At 36.4% G+C, this 17,127-nt stretch overlaps 1 protein-coding gene across 5 annotated transcripts in view; it reads left to right on the forward strand.

The window, feature by feature from the left end:
- Positions 1-1,920: 1,920 nt before the first annotated feature.
- The window catches only part of FAP (fibroblast activation protein alpha), a 64,719-nt gene continuing 49,512 nt past the window's right edge, over positions 1,921-17,127 (forward strand). For 2 of the 5 annotated variants that reach the window (XR_008998809.1, XM_057505485.1), the window contains exons 1-5: positions 1,953-2,130; positions 2,451-2,535; positions 14,947-15,045; positions 15,974-16,068; positions 17,050-17,124. Coding sequence is in view for 4 of the 5 variants with exons in the window: in XM_057505485.1 (XP_057361468.1) it covers positions 2,125-2,130; positions 2,451-2,535; positions 14,947-15,045; positions 15,974-16,068; positions 17,050-17,124 (360 nt within the window). In the remaining variant the exon portion in view is untranslated. Of the gene's footprint in view, positions 2,131-2,444; positions 2,536-14,946; positions 15,046-15,310; positions 15,464-15,973; positions 16,069-17,049; positions 17,125-17,127 lie in introns of those variants that run through there. The other 3 variants (XM_036884128.2, XM_036884129.2, XM_057505486.1) reach the window with 3 other exon arrangements.

Below are 17,127 nucleotides of genomic sequence, written 5' to 3' on the forward strand. Positions count from 1 at the left end.
CACCTTTATTTCTATAGTCAGTCTCATTTCTCTTAAAGCTGTTTAAACCAATAAGAAGTTTCCAGAAGCTGCAGTCTGAAGGACCTAACCTTCCAAGGAAAAGACAAACAAAATGAAATAAACATGTTTCAGCCTCATAGTTTTTTCCCCCCTCACCAACAGTTTCAAGTTAAATTTGTCCCCCTTAAAGCACCCCCATTTCTCCACAGAGACTGTCAAATAAATCTGTCATGGACGCCCACACTTGGCTTCAATTCTAAGTGGTACTCAGACCAGTCACATATCAGTGCATTTTTAACTGCTAAAGTGAATAATATCCATTATAATTATACCCTAATCATTTCTTACAGTCAGTTTCTCTTCAGAACGTAAAGTCTTGGAAATAACCCATTAAAAAGTACTGGAAGACTTTAGGGCTTTGGCAGGCTGCAACAGAACTTCTGAAAAGATGCTGTGTGAATTTTCCAAAGAAGGTAATCAATCTGAGAGGACACATACAGGAGTGGTTCATTTGGGAGCTGGCTGGTGGCTTCTATCTTGGATTTGAGGACCTCACAATCTCATGACGACACCAGCAAGTGTATAGCATAACTTGGACATCTCTCTTAATGATTGCTTCTGTTTGTAAAGACCAGGCTCTATCAACTGCAAAGGAGAGGGGCTCATCTAGAAGCCAGTAAGTGCTCAGTGACTCATTTTCCTCAACAGAATTTTCATAAGGCTGGAATTCTGGGAGGGATGTCTGGAGAATGTCTGAGAGGAAGTTCTCAAGCCACTGTCCGGCTGTTTGCTGGAGAAAGCCTCCTGTGGTTGCCAGACCAGTTGACTAAAGCAAACAGCAATGGACTTCAGTGATGTTTCCTCATTAACTTTTATGAACAATTCATGCAAGGTTACCATAGAGTTTGTTTTCATCAGATTGAGAACATTATAAACTTCCAAAGAAGAAAACCATTAGTGGAAAAACTAATGATGCTGTAAGGTAACAACTGTATTTATGTGGAACCACAGAATCTATTCAAGTGAATTGCACTGAGCCAGCCAAAATACTCCAAGAAACTATGTGTGTGTGTGTGTGTGTGTGTGTGTGTGTGTGTGTGTGTGTGTGTGTGTGAATTCAGCCATTTTATTGATCTGTAAAGTTGAACAATTGCTCGGGTTTATGTGGATTTTGCCAAAATGAAATTGTACATAAAACTTACTTCTCTTTTTCAAAAGCTTTTTTATTTATGTTGAAGGCTTTATAATTACTGAATGTTCTTCTCTCTCAGAAGATATTCTGAGAGGGAAGCAAAAATACCACTTTTGCAAAGCCATTTCCATTCTTCCAAAGGTCTGCTGGTAAATTATTCTTACTGATCTTTCCATCTTTCTGGCCTGTGCATACACACCTAACCCATACTAAATTTCACCAGATGGCATTTTATTTCTTTCAAGTAAAGCAGTCATGGATTTACACAGTTGAATTTTTAAACTTCTGTATTTACTGAAAGTGCATATGGTGCTATATGGACAAAGAAATTGTGCTGGAAGAAATACATTTCTGACTGCAGTACCTCATAATCTCCCAGAGGAGGAAAAGAGTGCAGTTATGTGGTGTATTTCTCATAAAATCTTACACAGCTTTATTTTTTTCCTCTGCTAAAACTTCAGATATATACTGTACATACATGGAAGTCATGTGACTTTTAGTTCTTCCCTTGGTCACAAATAGAAAGTTTATACAAAACCTAATCATCTGCCAAAATGATCCATGAGTGATTTCTAGAAGAAAACGAAACATAAACCTGAACTTGCAAAAAAAAAAAAAAAATTAAAACCTCTGCATGTCAACGTAAGCAGATGTTGGTGTAGAATTTACAAGGATGAGAATGTTATAAAACCTCCCTTGAGCCACTCACAGTTCATTTCGAGGCCAAGAACGCCCCCAAAATCTGTTTCTAATTTTACAGAAATCTTTTGAAATTTGGCCCGGTATTCAAACGTCCATGGAACGAAAAAAACTTTGTTCTAGCTTCAGCTCCCAGCTCTGAAGACAGACTTGTTCTTTTCAACGGTTTTCACAGATCCGGTGACCCACGCTCTGAAGTCAGACTCAGCTAACTTTCAAAAACATCTGGAAAAATGAAGGTCAGTATATGCAGCTTCAGATACTGCTAAAGAACGAGGACTGACCGAATTGAGCGATCAGTTTTCTATTGTTTAGAAGGAAAGGATTTGTACATAAGTATGTACTTCCTGGAGTGGGTTGGGATTGGAAAATTTTTCTAAATATACTGTTGAAACATTTGTCCTTGTGGAGCTGGAAGCATTCCAGCAATTATAGCCAGATCAGTGGAAGACAAGCAAAACTTTGTGGGGAGGAGGAAATAGGATTTAGGTGTAAACAAAATCTTGCCATTTCTACTATTATCAGAAACTGTGTATATGTCGACTTTTCTTTTATGCAGACATGGTTAAAAATTGTGTTCGGAGTTGCCATCTCTGCTGTGCTTGCTCTATTGGTGATGTGCATTGTCTTACGTCCTTCAAGAGGTAAGAGTTTTCTCTAATTTGCTCTGCCTAGAATAGCTTGGAAAATGCACTAATGCACAGCCACGAGTGATTGAACATTTTCCAACTGCTTATTTTCCAAAGTAAGTCTGTTATTTCCAAGAAGACATGTAAGCTCACAGATAAATTGTTGAGCAACCGGAAGTCCTAAAGAATTTAAGGCATGGATAAAAAGAGATTTCCAATATTATTTCAGCAATAGAAAAACCTAAGCACTATTTTATATCAACTCCACACCCCCCACCAAATATATGCTAAATTACAAGCTTTGACAGGCCTTTAGAGACAATATTTTTAATTAATATTACTTTCCACTTTTGGATTGCCTCATGGACTAAAATAGTAAAATGAGTAAGAATGGAGAAGTTAACCTAGAACTTAGAGTTTTTTATTATGAGACTTCCCAAAAATTTAGAAAGGCAGATGAGAATAGAAATCTTGGAAACAGCTGTATACAAAAAGTGAAATTGTTGTTTTAGATGCAGTAGCAATGAGCAACCAAATTAGAAGACTAGATAGTATTAAGCAGGCATTATATTTAATGATAAATCAATCCTTTAAAAAAGATTAATATTGATCTCACTTTGCTGAAAGTTGGAAGATACTATATTGTTTGAAGACTACTATTGGGGATAGTTTGGATTTAAATGAAGCACCACCTATAAATAACCCAGTGACTTTAGGGGAATAAGTTTCATGAACCAATTTATGAAAAGAAGCTCAAGTTCTAAAACAGGAAAAAAAGACCTCATTACTACCAGGTCTTGTGCCTTGGGGTCTAGGGAAACAGGAGAAGTTTGTACCAATAAATATTTAAAGTTTTTGATAGCTAAGGTGGGAAATTTCTTTGGTTAAAAGTTCATAGACAGTAAAGGAATATCAATGATAAACTTTCAGCTAAAGAATGTTGAGTTCTGAATAATCTGTTGTTTTAAAAAATGAAATATAGAAAAGTATTTTGAAACACCCAAAATGCTCATGGGATTTTTACAGAATTATAAAATGCAGAGGTTAAGCAATAAGGTGAAAGTAGTGTTCTTATAACTTTGGTGTTAATCTTCGGTCCTTATTCCTGCCCTCTGCTACTACACAATTATTCTTAGGCTGAACTGTGTAGTGCATTCATATTTTTCATATTTTTTTAGGTTAAAGTTGTTTTCAGACCAGTGTTTCACCTCAGTGGTTTGGGGGCCATATTTCCCTCTTATCAACAATTGTCAGGTGACAGATTAGGTCCTACTGACCTGTGGAATGCTAATCTGTTCAAATTTAACTCCGTATTTTTGAAAGTAACTCACCAGTACTTGAAATTGATACTTTGCTCAGAAATGTTCTGAGAACAAAAGTGTGTGGATTTTACCGACAACTTAGCTCCATGTCCACAGGAGAGGATGGCTTGCATTTGCACTTTGGAATTTCAGGCATAATTTCTAGTAGAAATATACTATAGTTATACATTTTCAAATGGCATATGAGTATGCCCACAAATAGACATTGGGGTAACTATGTATAACCTTAACCCTTACACTCCCAAATTTAGATATGCCTATTATACATATAAATATCTATTATAAACTACATATATATTATAAAAGTCCTATAACTTAGTTTTACAATTCAACCAACAGATTAATTCTCAGAACAAGATTATTTCCTAATAGAGTGAAATAAGGAAATTAAACTTTGGATGAAATTTGATTACTCACTCAGAAACAGAGATACCATGAAAACACTAAAAACTGTGTTTTTTTTATCCATAATATCATTCTTTCCATTCTAAATTGGCTGAAGAACTTCTCAGAAGGTCACTTAATAACTCACACATGGGACTGTTCATCCGCCGACTTTCCTGAGCAGGGCCGGGTGGAGGCCCCCCTCCGCCCCAAATCAGGGGACAGGCAGCCCTGGCGATGAGTTCTCCCCGACCTCCCTCCCTCCTCTTCACACCCCGCTCCTCACCCGTCCCCAGTCTCCGGCTTCCTGTCCACTTCTCACTCGTACGCGTGCCCGGGCCTGGGGAGGATGGGGTCTAAGGTGGCATGAATGGAAGGAGGAAGGCGCAAGGCGATGGAGGAACGGAAAATTCAAAAAGCCAAGTAAGCTTCTAGCCAGGCTGCCCACACCTCCTCAGAAATCCCATTACCTCACATTTGCCTTAGGTGCCCTCGGGTTCTCAGCCCGGGATTTATGCTCCAGCCTAACGGCGGTCTCCCTTTGAGAGGCTTACCGCCCACTTAAGGAACGTTCATTCCCTTATTTATACATGAATGAGCCAAGTCCCACCCCCTGCCCATCGCTGCGCCAGGTGGTGAGCACACAGGGGGGCAGCGGGCCGGACTGCCCTGGAAAGGCCGGGCCGGAGCCCCGTGCGCAGCGCGGTCACCGCCGCCAGCAGGGGGCGCGGATTTCCGTCCTTCCCCGCAAGGTCTCGGCGGACGTGGCAAAGAGAGGAGCGCTTCCACTGGGGGAGAGGGGCCCGGCAGGGACCCCAGCTCGGGATTAAAAGGGCTCTGGAGGAATCAGGCAGGATTTTAGGAACAAATGAGAAAATGTAGTCGTGAAATGAGAAAGATTCATTGAGATCACTCACATAATAATAAAAATAAGCGACATCTTTTTTTGAAACTTTCGAATGTTCTGATTTATATTTTCACCATATGGGGAGTATATATGCTTTTCTACCCCATAGTACCAGGCTAGCTTCTTGACCTTGGCCTACTCCCCTACCCCCTACCCCCTCCCATTCTCTGGCCTCTCGTCACTTGTTCTCGCCTTCCTAAGCATCACCCCTTTTCCTGTGTGAAGATGCACCCAGGCTAAGAGTGGCAAACGAATTCCATGCCTTCCCCTCACTTTGGCGCACCCCCAAGGACAAACACACAGACCTTCTTCTTTCAAGAGATATACAAGGGTGATAATAACAGAACAAAACAAAAAAATCCTAGCATTGGAAAGTGATAGCAGCTCCGGAACTTCAAAAGTACATTCTATACAGCCTTGCTTCATGATTTATAGTTTCTGAGTTCCTGGACCCGAATTTGTGAAGTTCATTTGTGAAAGGAAACATAGGCATTACCTGCCCTCTCCTTGAATTCTACGGAGTGCCTGGGAAGGAATAAACACTCAAATACCAGCTATTATTTTTATACAATTTCTAACATGTAGTAGCGACTTAATAAACAATAGCTAGAATTTCATTGTTCTTCCTCCCAATATACTATACATGCAAAGATGGCCACAGGGCCCTTCTGTGTGATGTTTTCCAATTTCAACAATGTTCTTAATTCTGAGAGTAGGGGATCTTTATCTCCGGTATCACCCCGTGTGCCTATCCCCCACCTCCTTGGATCGAAAGCAACAAATATTTTTCAGAAACTTTTGCAGGCAAGGCACTCATACAGGATGTTGGCAGCTCTGAGGCAAAAGCTAAAGACAAGAAGGGGAGAGGAAAGACAAAGGAAGAGGGAAGTTGGGAGGCAGGAAATGGAGAGGAAAGCTAAGTGACAGAAAACGCAGAGGGGTGGTGTGTGGTGTGGAGTGATGACGACTCCCCCTGGGCGGTGCCTCCAGCGACTCTCCAGGCACCAAGACCGTGGCTCACCTCAGCTCAGGCCTGCCTGCGGGCCTCTTGTCTACCTTTAATCACTTTCCTTTTTATTGTGGCTGCTTTGGGCCTGCCATATTAGTTGCCAATTTAAAACAATCAGACAATATCACATAGAAATTTAGATTTTTGGCTTCTCTTTAAACACTGAATCTGACAACATTGGGCCCATGGTAATAGGTAGCTGAGGAGCAGCCACTGTCTTTAGGTGGACAACACATTCCCCAATTTGCCACAGATTCTACAGCTTTCTATTTTATTATATGTAAGATACCATATTCGTTTACAATATCTACCTGCTATAAACATTTGGATCTTTAACACTTGAACTGAAGAAAGTATAGGATTCCTACTAAGATAAAAAATAACAATCTATTGAATATGAAAAAACTGAGGTTAGCATCCCATGGTCATCCGTCATCCATGCTGTCCAGTCTGCTGTAGATCCTGGTCACTGGCTATCCAACAATTATTTACTTAAACACCTTCTAAATACCAGGTCTGGTCTAAGGCATGAATAGCAAGGTCTCTGCATTCAGGAAAAAACAGTTTGATAATAAACAAGAAAGTAAATAAATTCATAGCATATGGAGCTATATATAGGCAACAACTGGAGTGGGGAGTATGTTAGACATCTAGGGCTGCCCTGACAAAATACCACAGACTAGGTGGCTTAAACAACAGAAACTGGTTTTCTCACAGTTCTGGAGGTTAGATGTCCATGGTCAAGGTGTAGGCAGGTTTGGTTTCTCTGGAGGCTTACCCCCTTGTCTTACAGATGGCTGCCTCCTTGCTGTGCCCTTACGTGGCCTTTCTCTGTGCAAACACATTCCTGGTGTCTCCTCGTCTTCTTATAAGGACTCCAGTTATATTAGATTAGGGCTCCACCATTATGATCTTCTGTAACCTTATCTACCTCCTTAAGGTAGTAACCTTAATTAACTCCCGCATGTCCAGATACAATCACACTGAGGGTTAGACCTTCAATCTATGAGTTTTGGAGGGACACAAGCCAGCCTATAACCAAGGTAGTCAGTGAAAGCTTCTCTGAGATGATATTTGGCCTGAAATCTTAAGGACAGGAAGGACACAGCTGGGGGATGGGGTATGTCCTCATACAGAGCGAAAAGCAGGTACCAAAGGCCCCGACCCAAGAAAATGTTTGGGAAGTTCAAGGAGCTGAAAGGACACTGAGAGCTGTGAGGCCAGTATTATGTAAGGAAAATAACACAGGAAAATATGGACATTTATATGTGTTTATGATTTTATACACACATATATAAAACTTAAAAGTGATTGTTTACTTAGCTGAACAATGCCTTATATAACTTATTTCAGAAGATGTCTCAATCACAGACAAGTTAGATAAAACAGAAATCAACATTTTGTAAGAAGAGATATCATTTAGGATGCTTGCATTTTAGGTAGAAATCCACTATTGTTGTTATCACTATTATTATTATCATTGCTACTACTATAACCTCAGCAATCACTTCTTGTAAAAGAAGATGTACGTGAGATGAAAATAATCATCAAAGGAGAAGTGAACATATTTTTAAGGCTTGAAATTTTCCCAGTATCAACATTCAGAACTGTGAAATAGACTCCTTCAAACATCTTAGGAGTTTTAAGCTTATTTATATTCACTGTTCTTTTTGAGGAAATATGGGGAAGTCTAAAGGGTTGGGCAAAAGGTTCAGAAAGTTCATGGACATAAACGAGCTTTTGAGTTGAGTGTAAATAAATCAACTTTGCAGATTATATTTCTTTAATTTGCACTTGAATTTTTAAATCAAAGACAATGTCTCTTGACAAACTCTTTTTGAGCTTGGCCAGATTCTAAGTAATTTTGAAAATAATCCATGTATTTGGGTGATTTCTCTAATGCAGAGGAGTTTACCTGTCTCTGATTTCCAAAGGGTGAATTATGTTACAACTTATACAAGAATATCTAGTCATAGATACACCTTGAGAAAAACATGTTCTAAAGCTCAAATCAAGAATGTGGAATCAAGACTGAAAGTTTGTAGCATCCAGAAACAGTCAAGCTAAGTCTTAAAATATAGCAATAATTACCATAGTAGGCACAAATCAAAATGATCTTTCCATAGAATAATCAAATAATAATCAGTCTTTTAAAAAAATTGTCATTATATATACAGCAAAGAACTTACCTGTCATTTCAGTATCCTTGTGAGTTAACAAAAATTATGTAGTAAAACAGAATAACAGTACAATAATTATCAACTCTTATTCCTATTAATAAAAAAATAGGATTTCTTAGTATCTAAATTAAATTTTTCCATACAGATTATTATTTTATACTTGGTAGAAAAGCTGGTGTGAGAAGACTCTTTAAAAGAAACAGGATAGAAAGATTGTATATCAAAAAAATCAGATAGCTTAGATTAAAAGGGCCAATTTCTGCAAAGATACAAACTACCAAAATTTAGTCAAGACTAAATAGAAAACTGAATAGAACTAACTTTAAAAGAGACTGATCTGGTGATTTTAAAACTTCCCCCAAAGAAAAATTACAGGGACAGATAGCTTTACTGATAAATTCTGCTAAGCACTTAAAAAAGAATTATTACTAAATCTTCACAAACTCTTCAAAAAAGTTGAAGAGTAGGCAACATTTCTCATTTTATCCAAAGTAATACTGTGATACCAAATCAAATATGTCACAAGAAAAAAAGTTATAGACCAATAGTAGTTAGAGACCAATATTTTTATGAATATAGATGAAAAAGTCCTCAGCAAATACTAGCAAAGTAAACCCAGCAAGAGCTAAAAAGAATTATAGACCAGAACCAAGTGGGATTTACCCCAAAAATACAAGTTTGCTTTAAAATCTGAAATTCAGTTACTGTAATAACTGCATTGATAGAAAAAAAGGACAAAGACCACATGTACAAAGAAAGGATTTAACAAAATCTAGCACTCTTTCATTATAAAAACACTCAGAAGACTAGAAATAGGAATCATTTTCTCTAGCTGATAGAGGGCATCTACAAAAACTCATAGCTAACATCACATTGGTGAAAGATTTAGTGTTTTCCCTTAATATCAAGAACAAAACAATATGTCTGTTCTCACCACGACTGTTCAATATTTTATTGGTTGTTGTAGCCAGGGCAATTAGTAAGGAAAATAAATAAAAAGTATTCAGATTGGAAAGGAAGAAGTAAAACTATCTCTATTTGCAGATGACATGATCTTGTTTATAAAAAATCCTGAGGAATTAACTAAAAACTACTAAAACTAATAAAGAAGTTCAAAAAAGTTGCTGGACACAAGATCAATATATAAAATCCATTGTATTTCTACACATTAGCAATATGCAATACAAAAAGAAGAGGAATGACATCCTATACTTGTGAATCAGAAAACAATATTTTTAAATTGGCAGTATTCCCCAAATTTATCTACAGATAAATTTGTATACAGATAAATTTGTCTACAGATTAAGTGCAATCCCTATCCAAATCCCAAATGACTATTTTGTAGAAATTGACAAGCTGATCCTAAAATTCATATGGAAAGGCAATGGAGGAAGAATAACTATCTTGAAAAAGAAAAACAAAGTTGAAGGAATCACACTCCCTTATTTCAAAACTTACTACAAAACTTCCATAGACAAGATAATGTGGTGCTGGTATAATGAGACATTGATCCATGGAATAGAACTCAGAGCCCAGAAATACAGCCTTACATTTATAATTAATTGCTTTCAATAAGAGTGCTTTACTATTTAATGGGAAATGTCTTTTCAGCAAGTGGTTCAGGGACAACTGGATATTGAGATGCAAAAAATGATACTGGATCCTTACACCTTACATAAAAATTAACTAAAAATGGATCAAAGACCTAGATGAAAGAGCTAAAACCATAAAATTCTGAAAAGAAAACGGAAATAGATCTTTATGTCTAGATTAGACAATAGTTTCTTAGAGATGATTGAAAACACAAACAGCAGAAAAAAGTACATAAATTGGGTTCACTGAAATTTAACACCCTTTGGTCATAAAATGAGGAAAAATATGTTTGCATGTCACATATCTAATAAGGGACTTGTATCCAGAATATATAAAGAGCTCTTATAAATCAATAATTAAAAGGCAAATAAGCCATTTTAAAGATGAGCAGTGGATAGACATATCACCAAAGAAAATATACAAGTGACCACTAAGCATATGACAAGATGTTTAACATCATTAGTCATTAGGAAAATCAAAACCACACTGAAATGTCAGGAGTGAAATTGCAGGTGGAGTGTTTAGCTACCCATTAGAGCCTACATAGTGAGAAGTGGCTGGGCCTTGGGGATGCAGTAGAAATAGGTAAAAACAGACACACTAGGGAGAGATTTTGGAGACAGAGTTGTCAGGCTTGAGTGATGGACAAAGGTGGTAAGTAATTCAAAACACCACAGTTCAAAGTAGAGATTAGAGGAAGATGAGCTGTCAGAGGAGACTAAGTGGGCCTTCAAAACTACACAAGATTTACTTTCATCTCAGAGTCACTGACATAGCATTTGCCATACCTTTTCTGATGCATTATATGTCCTATGATCTTTGAAGCTTTAGAGATCATGAAAAAAATAGCCCTAAATAAAATAGCATAGGGCAACAGTAACATAATACACAAATGGACTAAAAATAACCTGAGAAAACAATTCCTTTGAATAACATGTTGTTCAGTGTTGTTTGTAGAGAGAATCATGGAAAATTGCTTTCAGAACTGAGACTTAAACTACATTCTGCAATGAGACATTAAAAGCTTTAAAGTGACCCCTTTGCTTTGACAAAGTTCAAATTGCCCAATTTTCTCTTAACTTACATTTTGAGATATAATTATTCTACCGTCCTTGTGTGTTGTTTGGTTTTTGGGCTTTTTTGTGTGTTTGTTTTGTGTTGTTTTTATATGTGGGATTTCACTTTCAATCATAGTATAGTGATAAAGTACTCAGCCTCTAAAATCAGATGGAGCTGGATTTAAATCTCAGCTCTGTTATGTGTTAGGTAAGCTGCTTCACCCCTCTAGTTTCCATGTCCTAACCCATCAAGTGATGTTAATAATACTACTTATGTCACAGAGTTGCTGCGATTATTTAATAGGACCATACATGTAGAGACCTTAATACCTTATAAGAACTTTGTAAATTATTACTGGTCTAATGTTACCTGATACCCATTTTTTTCAAAGTTGTCAGTCTTTGCCCAGAGATCATATTAGTATATGAATAGTGTATTTCCCACCCTAGTATTTCCTACACTTGGCCCTGTGGTGCTCATTCCGTGAGCAAACGTGACCCAATGTGATCGCTGGGGATGATGCCCCCTGATAAACAGCATCTCTGTAGAGCCAGCAGAAAGACAGGTGTAGTGTGCTGGGATCCCACCTCAGGGGTGAAGTCATAAGCATCAGTTCTAAATCAAGTAACAAAGTGAGAACAAAAGCCATTTGTGTGCTCACTTAATAAACCATATTTTCTCATTGCACTTATAATGTGTATGAAAGCTACCGTCAGATGTCCCTGCTCTGACACACAGTCCCAGTTTTTCAGGACCAGAAAATTAAATGAAAGAAATAGAAACAAAATTGTAATAAAGAATAAGCACATAGTTCTTACAAAAGAATCAGGGAAACAGTAAATCATTCCATACTTGTGATTCATTTCTGTGAATTGTAATTCCTTGGATTCCAAATTGAAATAACTTCAAGCTTGCTTTAATAAGTTGAAAATGCAAATAACTAACGTACAGTTAATTAGAGTGTTTAAGTGGTATATGAGTAACTGTGCTAAAGACGGGCCAAACTGAATATAAAGGCTCTATCAGGAATTAAGTGTTAATCAAGTGTCAGCTATGTATAGAAGAGCGATATGCTTTTCAGAATTCATTTCTACTTCTGCTCAGCTGCTTAGTTTTAACATTCTACACGCCAAAACTAAACATCTAAAATAATAAAAAGATTTTATTTCAATATGAAAGCATTATTTGGAAAAAGACATGAAAAACAATTTATTCATTCAATAGTTATTAGTGGAATATTTTTCAGGTGACTGGAACTTGTTTATTGTGATTGATGTTATGGAGATGCATTTTATACTGATTTACACACACACACACACACACACTCAAAACACTGGAAAACAAAAGCACCCCACCCGCACTCCCAATGCTTTCCCTGCAGTCTTGTTTAAAAACTCATCTGGGCAGAATCAATCCCCTTGCCCTCTCTCCATCCCTCAAGGATCAGCAGCGGGAATGTACCTGGAGAAGTGTCCTTCGGGACATAGCCTCCAAAGACAATGAACCGGAGGACTAAAGAGGGGCAGAAACACTGAAAGAGACTATTAACATTCCTTTAACGCCATGATCAACGCTTAGGTGTGGGGAATCTATGTCCATGAGGTGTGGATATTTATGCTGGCCGGCCCCACCCACCTGCCAGAAGTAGGCAAGGAGCAACTATGGATAGATGCAGGAGTACATTGAACTGAGTAAGTTCAGTGCAATCACTAAATTTGGATTCTTTGTGTAAGAATCACCTGGGGGTAGGGAGCTTGGTAAAACTGAAAACTACTAAGGCTTCATTCCCAGACTAGCAATCTTTTTCAAAGAAGCATTCCAAAGACTAAATTTTGATACATATGTAAATGAAGAAATGTCCAGATAGGAGAATGTACACATGAAATTTACAACATGGACAGGATGGTAGAGAGTAAGGGCAGGTATGTCTTTGGGGGAACATTACTGAAAAACAAGTTGACATAAAGTCTATCCAGTTGATTTATTTTTTTCATGCAACAAATATTTATGGTGTTTTTACTCTATGCCAAACACTATACTAGCTACTAGGTGCATAATAGTGAGCAAAAAAATCAAGCACAGACTACCCTCATGGGTATAGAACTATGCCCTATACAAGTCACATAAATATAGAGATGAAAAAGATTCATGTTCAGTAAATTTAGGTAAGTGTGGGGAAAGCAATATGCCTATGACATTTTCCTAGAGCTCAAAGGTAAGGTCATTTCTGCTGGTGGCTGATGGAGGGGTCAGCATTGATAGTTTAGTGAAACATTATTATGTTTATTATCTTTCCAGATATACAAAGAATGAGAGCTTGGATTGGAAATTCTAAGTAAACTTATGCTTCATAACTCTTAATATGTGACTAGTGCAATATTTCAGGGCAGACATATTACTCCATTACATTTATTAACACATGGTCATTTTCAGCAGAAAGAAAAGAAAGCCTAGTTCAAATTCTTCCCAATTGATTTGGCATCACTCTGAGCCCAGCCTGACTCTGGCATAACCACTCCTTGAAAGCCCTGGCAGCACCACATGTGAGGTCAGGAGTAATTGCAAATCCCAGTCTGTGCCTTGAACCCTATTTCCACAAAAATAGCTGGCTCTTCTGGATATGTTTTCTGTACATTCACTCATCACTTCTTGGGTACTGGTAAAGCTTATTATCATTATGGTAATTAGCAGTACAATTAATATGTGTTTAAAATTGCTTCACAGATATTTTGAGTCATAGTACAACATATACATATAAGTTCTCCATATAGATTATTGGCATTTATAGCTACTGTGCACCGATTTAAAATAAATGACTAACTAGGAAGGAATATGATATATGCTCTCATGTAACTTCCTTAGATCATCCAAGTTACAAGTTCTAAAAGAGTAAATAACTAACCCTTGAAATCTTTTTGAGAAATCTGGTAAGGATCAGCATGATTATTAATGACATGAAAAGGAAAATGAATAGGTACTTAAAAATAATGCGGAACTTACGTTTTATGAATTTTATATACCCATATATGTGACATTAGTACTAAATGTATTTATGATCATAATTGTGATATTTCAGTTATGAAGCTGAACAATGAGCACAAGAGTTCAAGTACAGCTGATGAATTTCACTATAATAGAATAAAAGTAAACATTTATTATATGTATAATAGCCTAATCTAAAACTGCATTTCCCACTCTATGATTTTACTAGATATTTTAAAACAAAAATGTAGAAGTCCCACTGGTCAAAATCAAATTAGTTTGTGAAATACTGATCAGAATTACTTATTTTAAGAATACTGACAAGTTATGGCAACAGCAAAAGCTACTAACATTATTGACTGCTGTGTGCCAAACCTAGAGCTAAATGTTTCTCTTGAATTAGCCCACTTAATTTAACCTTCCATGAAAATTAAGATAAATCGAAGCTATGAATTTCTCAATTAAGCATAATTGCAAGTAAGGAAAATTATATGCAAGGATACTTAAATAGGAAATTTCAGCTATATGTTCATGGTATAGACACAAATTAAATGTATCTCAAAAGGAAAATGATTTCCACTGCAAATAGTGTTAGAATTTCCCCTTGACTACATTAGGAACAGATTGCAATTTGCTTTAGTAGAGTAAAATAAAATTGAATTAAAATAGTTTGCAATTATTCTAATCATGTTGTAGTAAAATGATCTTTTATTCATTGAATGGGAATTATAAAATCAGTGGTATGAATTTTGTTCAAGACCATTTAATTAAACGGAAGAGCTTTTATAATAAAAAATTATATGGCATGTACAACTTTACTTAAAATGCAAAGAGAATTTAAGATGATTATTTTAAAGAATACAATAACCTAGGGTTGTTAAATATTTTGTGTCTCATTATATGATGAAGAACAAATGAGACAAAGGCTTATTATTTACTTGAGTTATTTATCTCATTTTTAGTAATAATATATTTCCTCCTCCCCCAAAGTTCCTGACTCTGAAGGAAATACAACAAGAGCACTCACACTGAAGGATATTTTAAATGGGACATTTTCCTACAAAACATTTTTTCCAAACTGGATTTCAGGTAAGTAAATTATTTCTTGACTTTTTGGGATTTTTAAAAATGCATATTTTTGGTTTTTGTTTTTAGTGCCAACACATCTCTATGGTAACAAGTTATATCAGTTGAAATGGAAAAAAGAACAATTATTTGATCAGGTCACCAAAGCACTTTGGACAGAACCATTTAGAGTGGACTTTCCCAGTAGTAATGATGTCAATTGGAGCTTTAGCAAAAGAAGTAATAGTTGGGAATACGTTATGAGAATAATCTTGAGTTTATTGAATAGCTTTTCAGAATGGTAGATATGCACTCATGTAGGAGAGGTCATGAGAATGTTGCCAAAAGAGAAATTCCATTGTTCATCTGGATAATCTGAGGAACAGACAAATCCCATCTCAACAAAATATCCTTACAGATTATCAAAACGGGATGATGTCAAGTAAGTCTCATCAAACAAATGGTAAGGTCAACTAACATGCTTATGACATTATAGGTATTATCTACAGTGCCACTAATCAAAATCAAATATTTTCATTTTACTCTATAGGAAACAAAATAGAAAAAACACATAAATATAAAATACACTTTAAACTAAATCAAATACAACCCAAATGTAATGTATTTTCTCACTGCAAAAGAAGCATACCATTTTAAACTTGTTCATCCCTCTTGTAACACAGAGAAAACCCAATTTATTTATAAGCACCCTGATGTGGTTAAAATAGAGCTGCTACTAGCATCTATTGTATTTTTGGTGTAAAGTAGAAAAAAACATCCTTCCCGCATTCCACCGTTCATTTATTATTTTAAATCTTACAAAGCAATATACACTGGGCAGGGAGAAAAAACAAAGTAAGTCTGTGAAACCAGAGAGGTTTCTTTTTGTTATAAATGTATTATTTCCTGTTACGGAGAATATTTCATGCTCTGTTTTCCTTCTTGTTTAAAGGACAAGAATATCTTCATCAATCTACAGATAATAATGTAGTATTTTATAACATTGAAACAGGAGAATCATATACCATTTTAAGTAACACCACCATGGTATGTATCCCACCTCATCTTCCACCTCAAAAACTTTCTTGCCAGCACTTCACTGACCAAGAAACAGAGTCTACATTCTTACACCTGAACTGGACCTAACCTGCCTTGTCAGCTCCCTACCCCCCTGCAATTCCCCAGTTCTCTCTTTTAGTCACACTAGACTACTGCCCTAGGCTCCTCTAAGTCACCTAGCATCTCTCTTCCTCTGTGGAAATAGTATGGCATGAGATAAGAGTGAAGAACTCAGTCCTCGTAGTCAGGCAAACCAAGGTTCAAATCCTGGTTCTATTACTTACTACTTATGGAACCCTGAGAAAGGTTCATGACACCAGCATCACTGTGCCTCAGTTTCTTCCTCTGTAGAGTAGAGATAATAGTACATCTTTGGCTTAATGTATGAATTAAATGAAGAAGCATTTGAAAATGCTTAGACAGTACCTAACACAATAAATGCTCCATAAATGGTAGTGATGATATATAGACACATGCTACTCTGCCCTCCTAGACTCTCAGTCTTCCCACTTTCTTCACCTCAACAGCCCACTAATCTTTCAAAGTCAAACTCAGAAGATACTTTTCTTCTGTGCAATCAATGAACTTCTCTTTTGGGTTTAATCACTTCTTCCTTAATGTTTTTTCAATGCTACATTTATATCTCTTTTATAGAACTTTCTAATTTGTAATATAAGTTGTTTGTTTTCAAGTTTAACATTGTAAGCTTCTTGAAATCAAAAAGTATATCTGATTATCACATCCTCCTCCCACAGTATCTAGTAAATTTCTTTGTATCTAGAAAGTACTAAATAAACATTTTTTAAATTACATTGAAAATATATGTATGTAGGAGTATATCAGTGATACATTATTATTTTATATATGTATGTAGGAGTATATCAGTGATACATTATTCTTTTAGAACTACAAATTTACATGACTCTGGTATTTTTTTCTGTACTCTAATCACCTTCTTCATAATTTCAGAAAAGTGTGAATGCTTCAGATTATGCCTTATCACCTGATCGGCAATTTGCATATCTTGAGAGTGATTATTCAAAGGTA

This window comes from Manis pentadactyla, chromosome 8 (assembly GCF_030020395.1).
Source record: "Manis pentadactyla isolate mManPen7 chromosome 8, mManPen7.hap1, whole genome shotgun sequence".
Taxonomy (NCBI): domain Eukaryota; kingdom Metazoa; phylum Chordata; class Mammalia; order Pholidota; family Manidae; genus Manis; species Manis pentadactyla.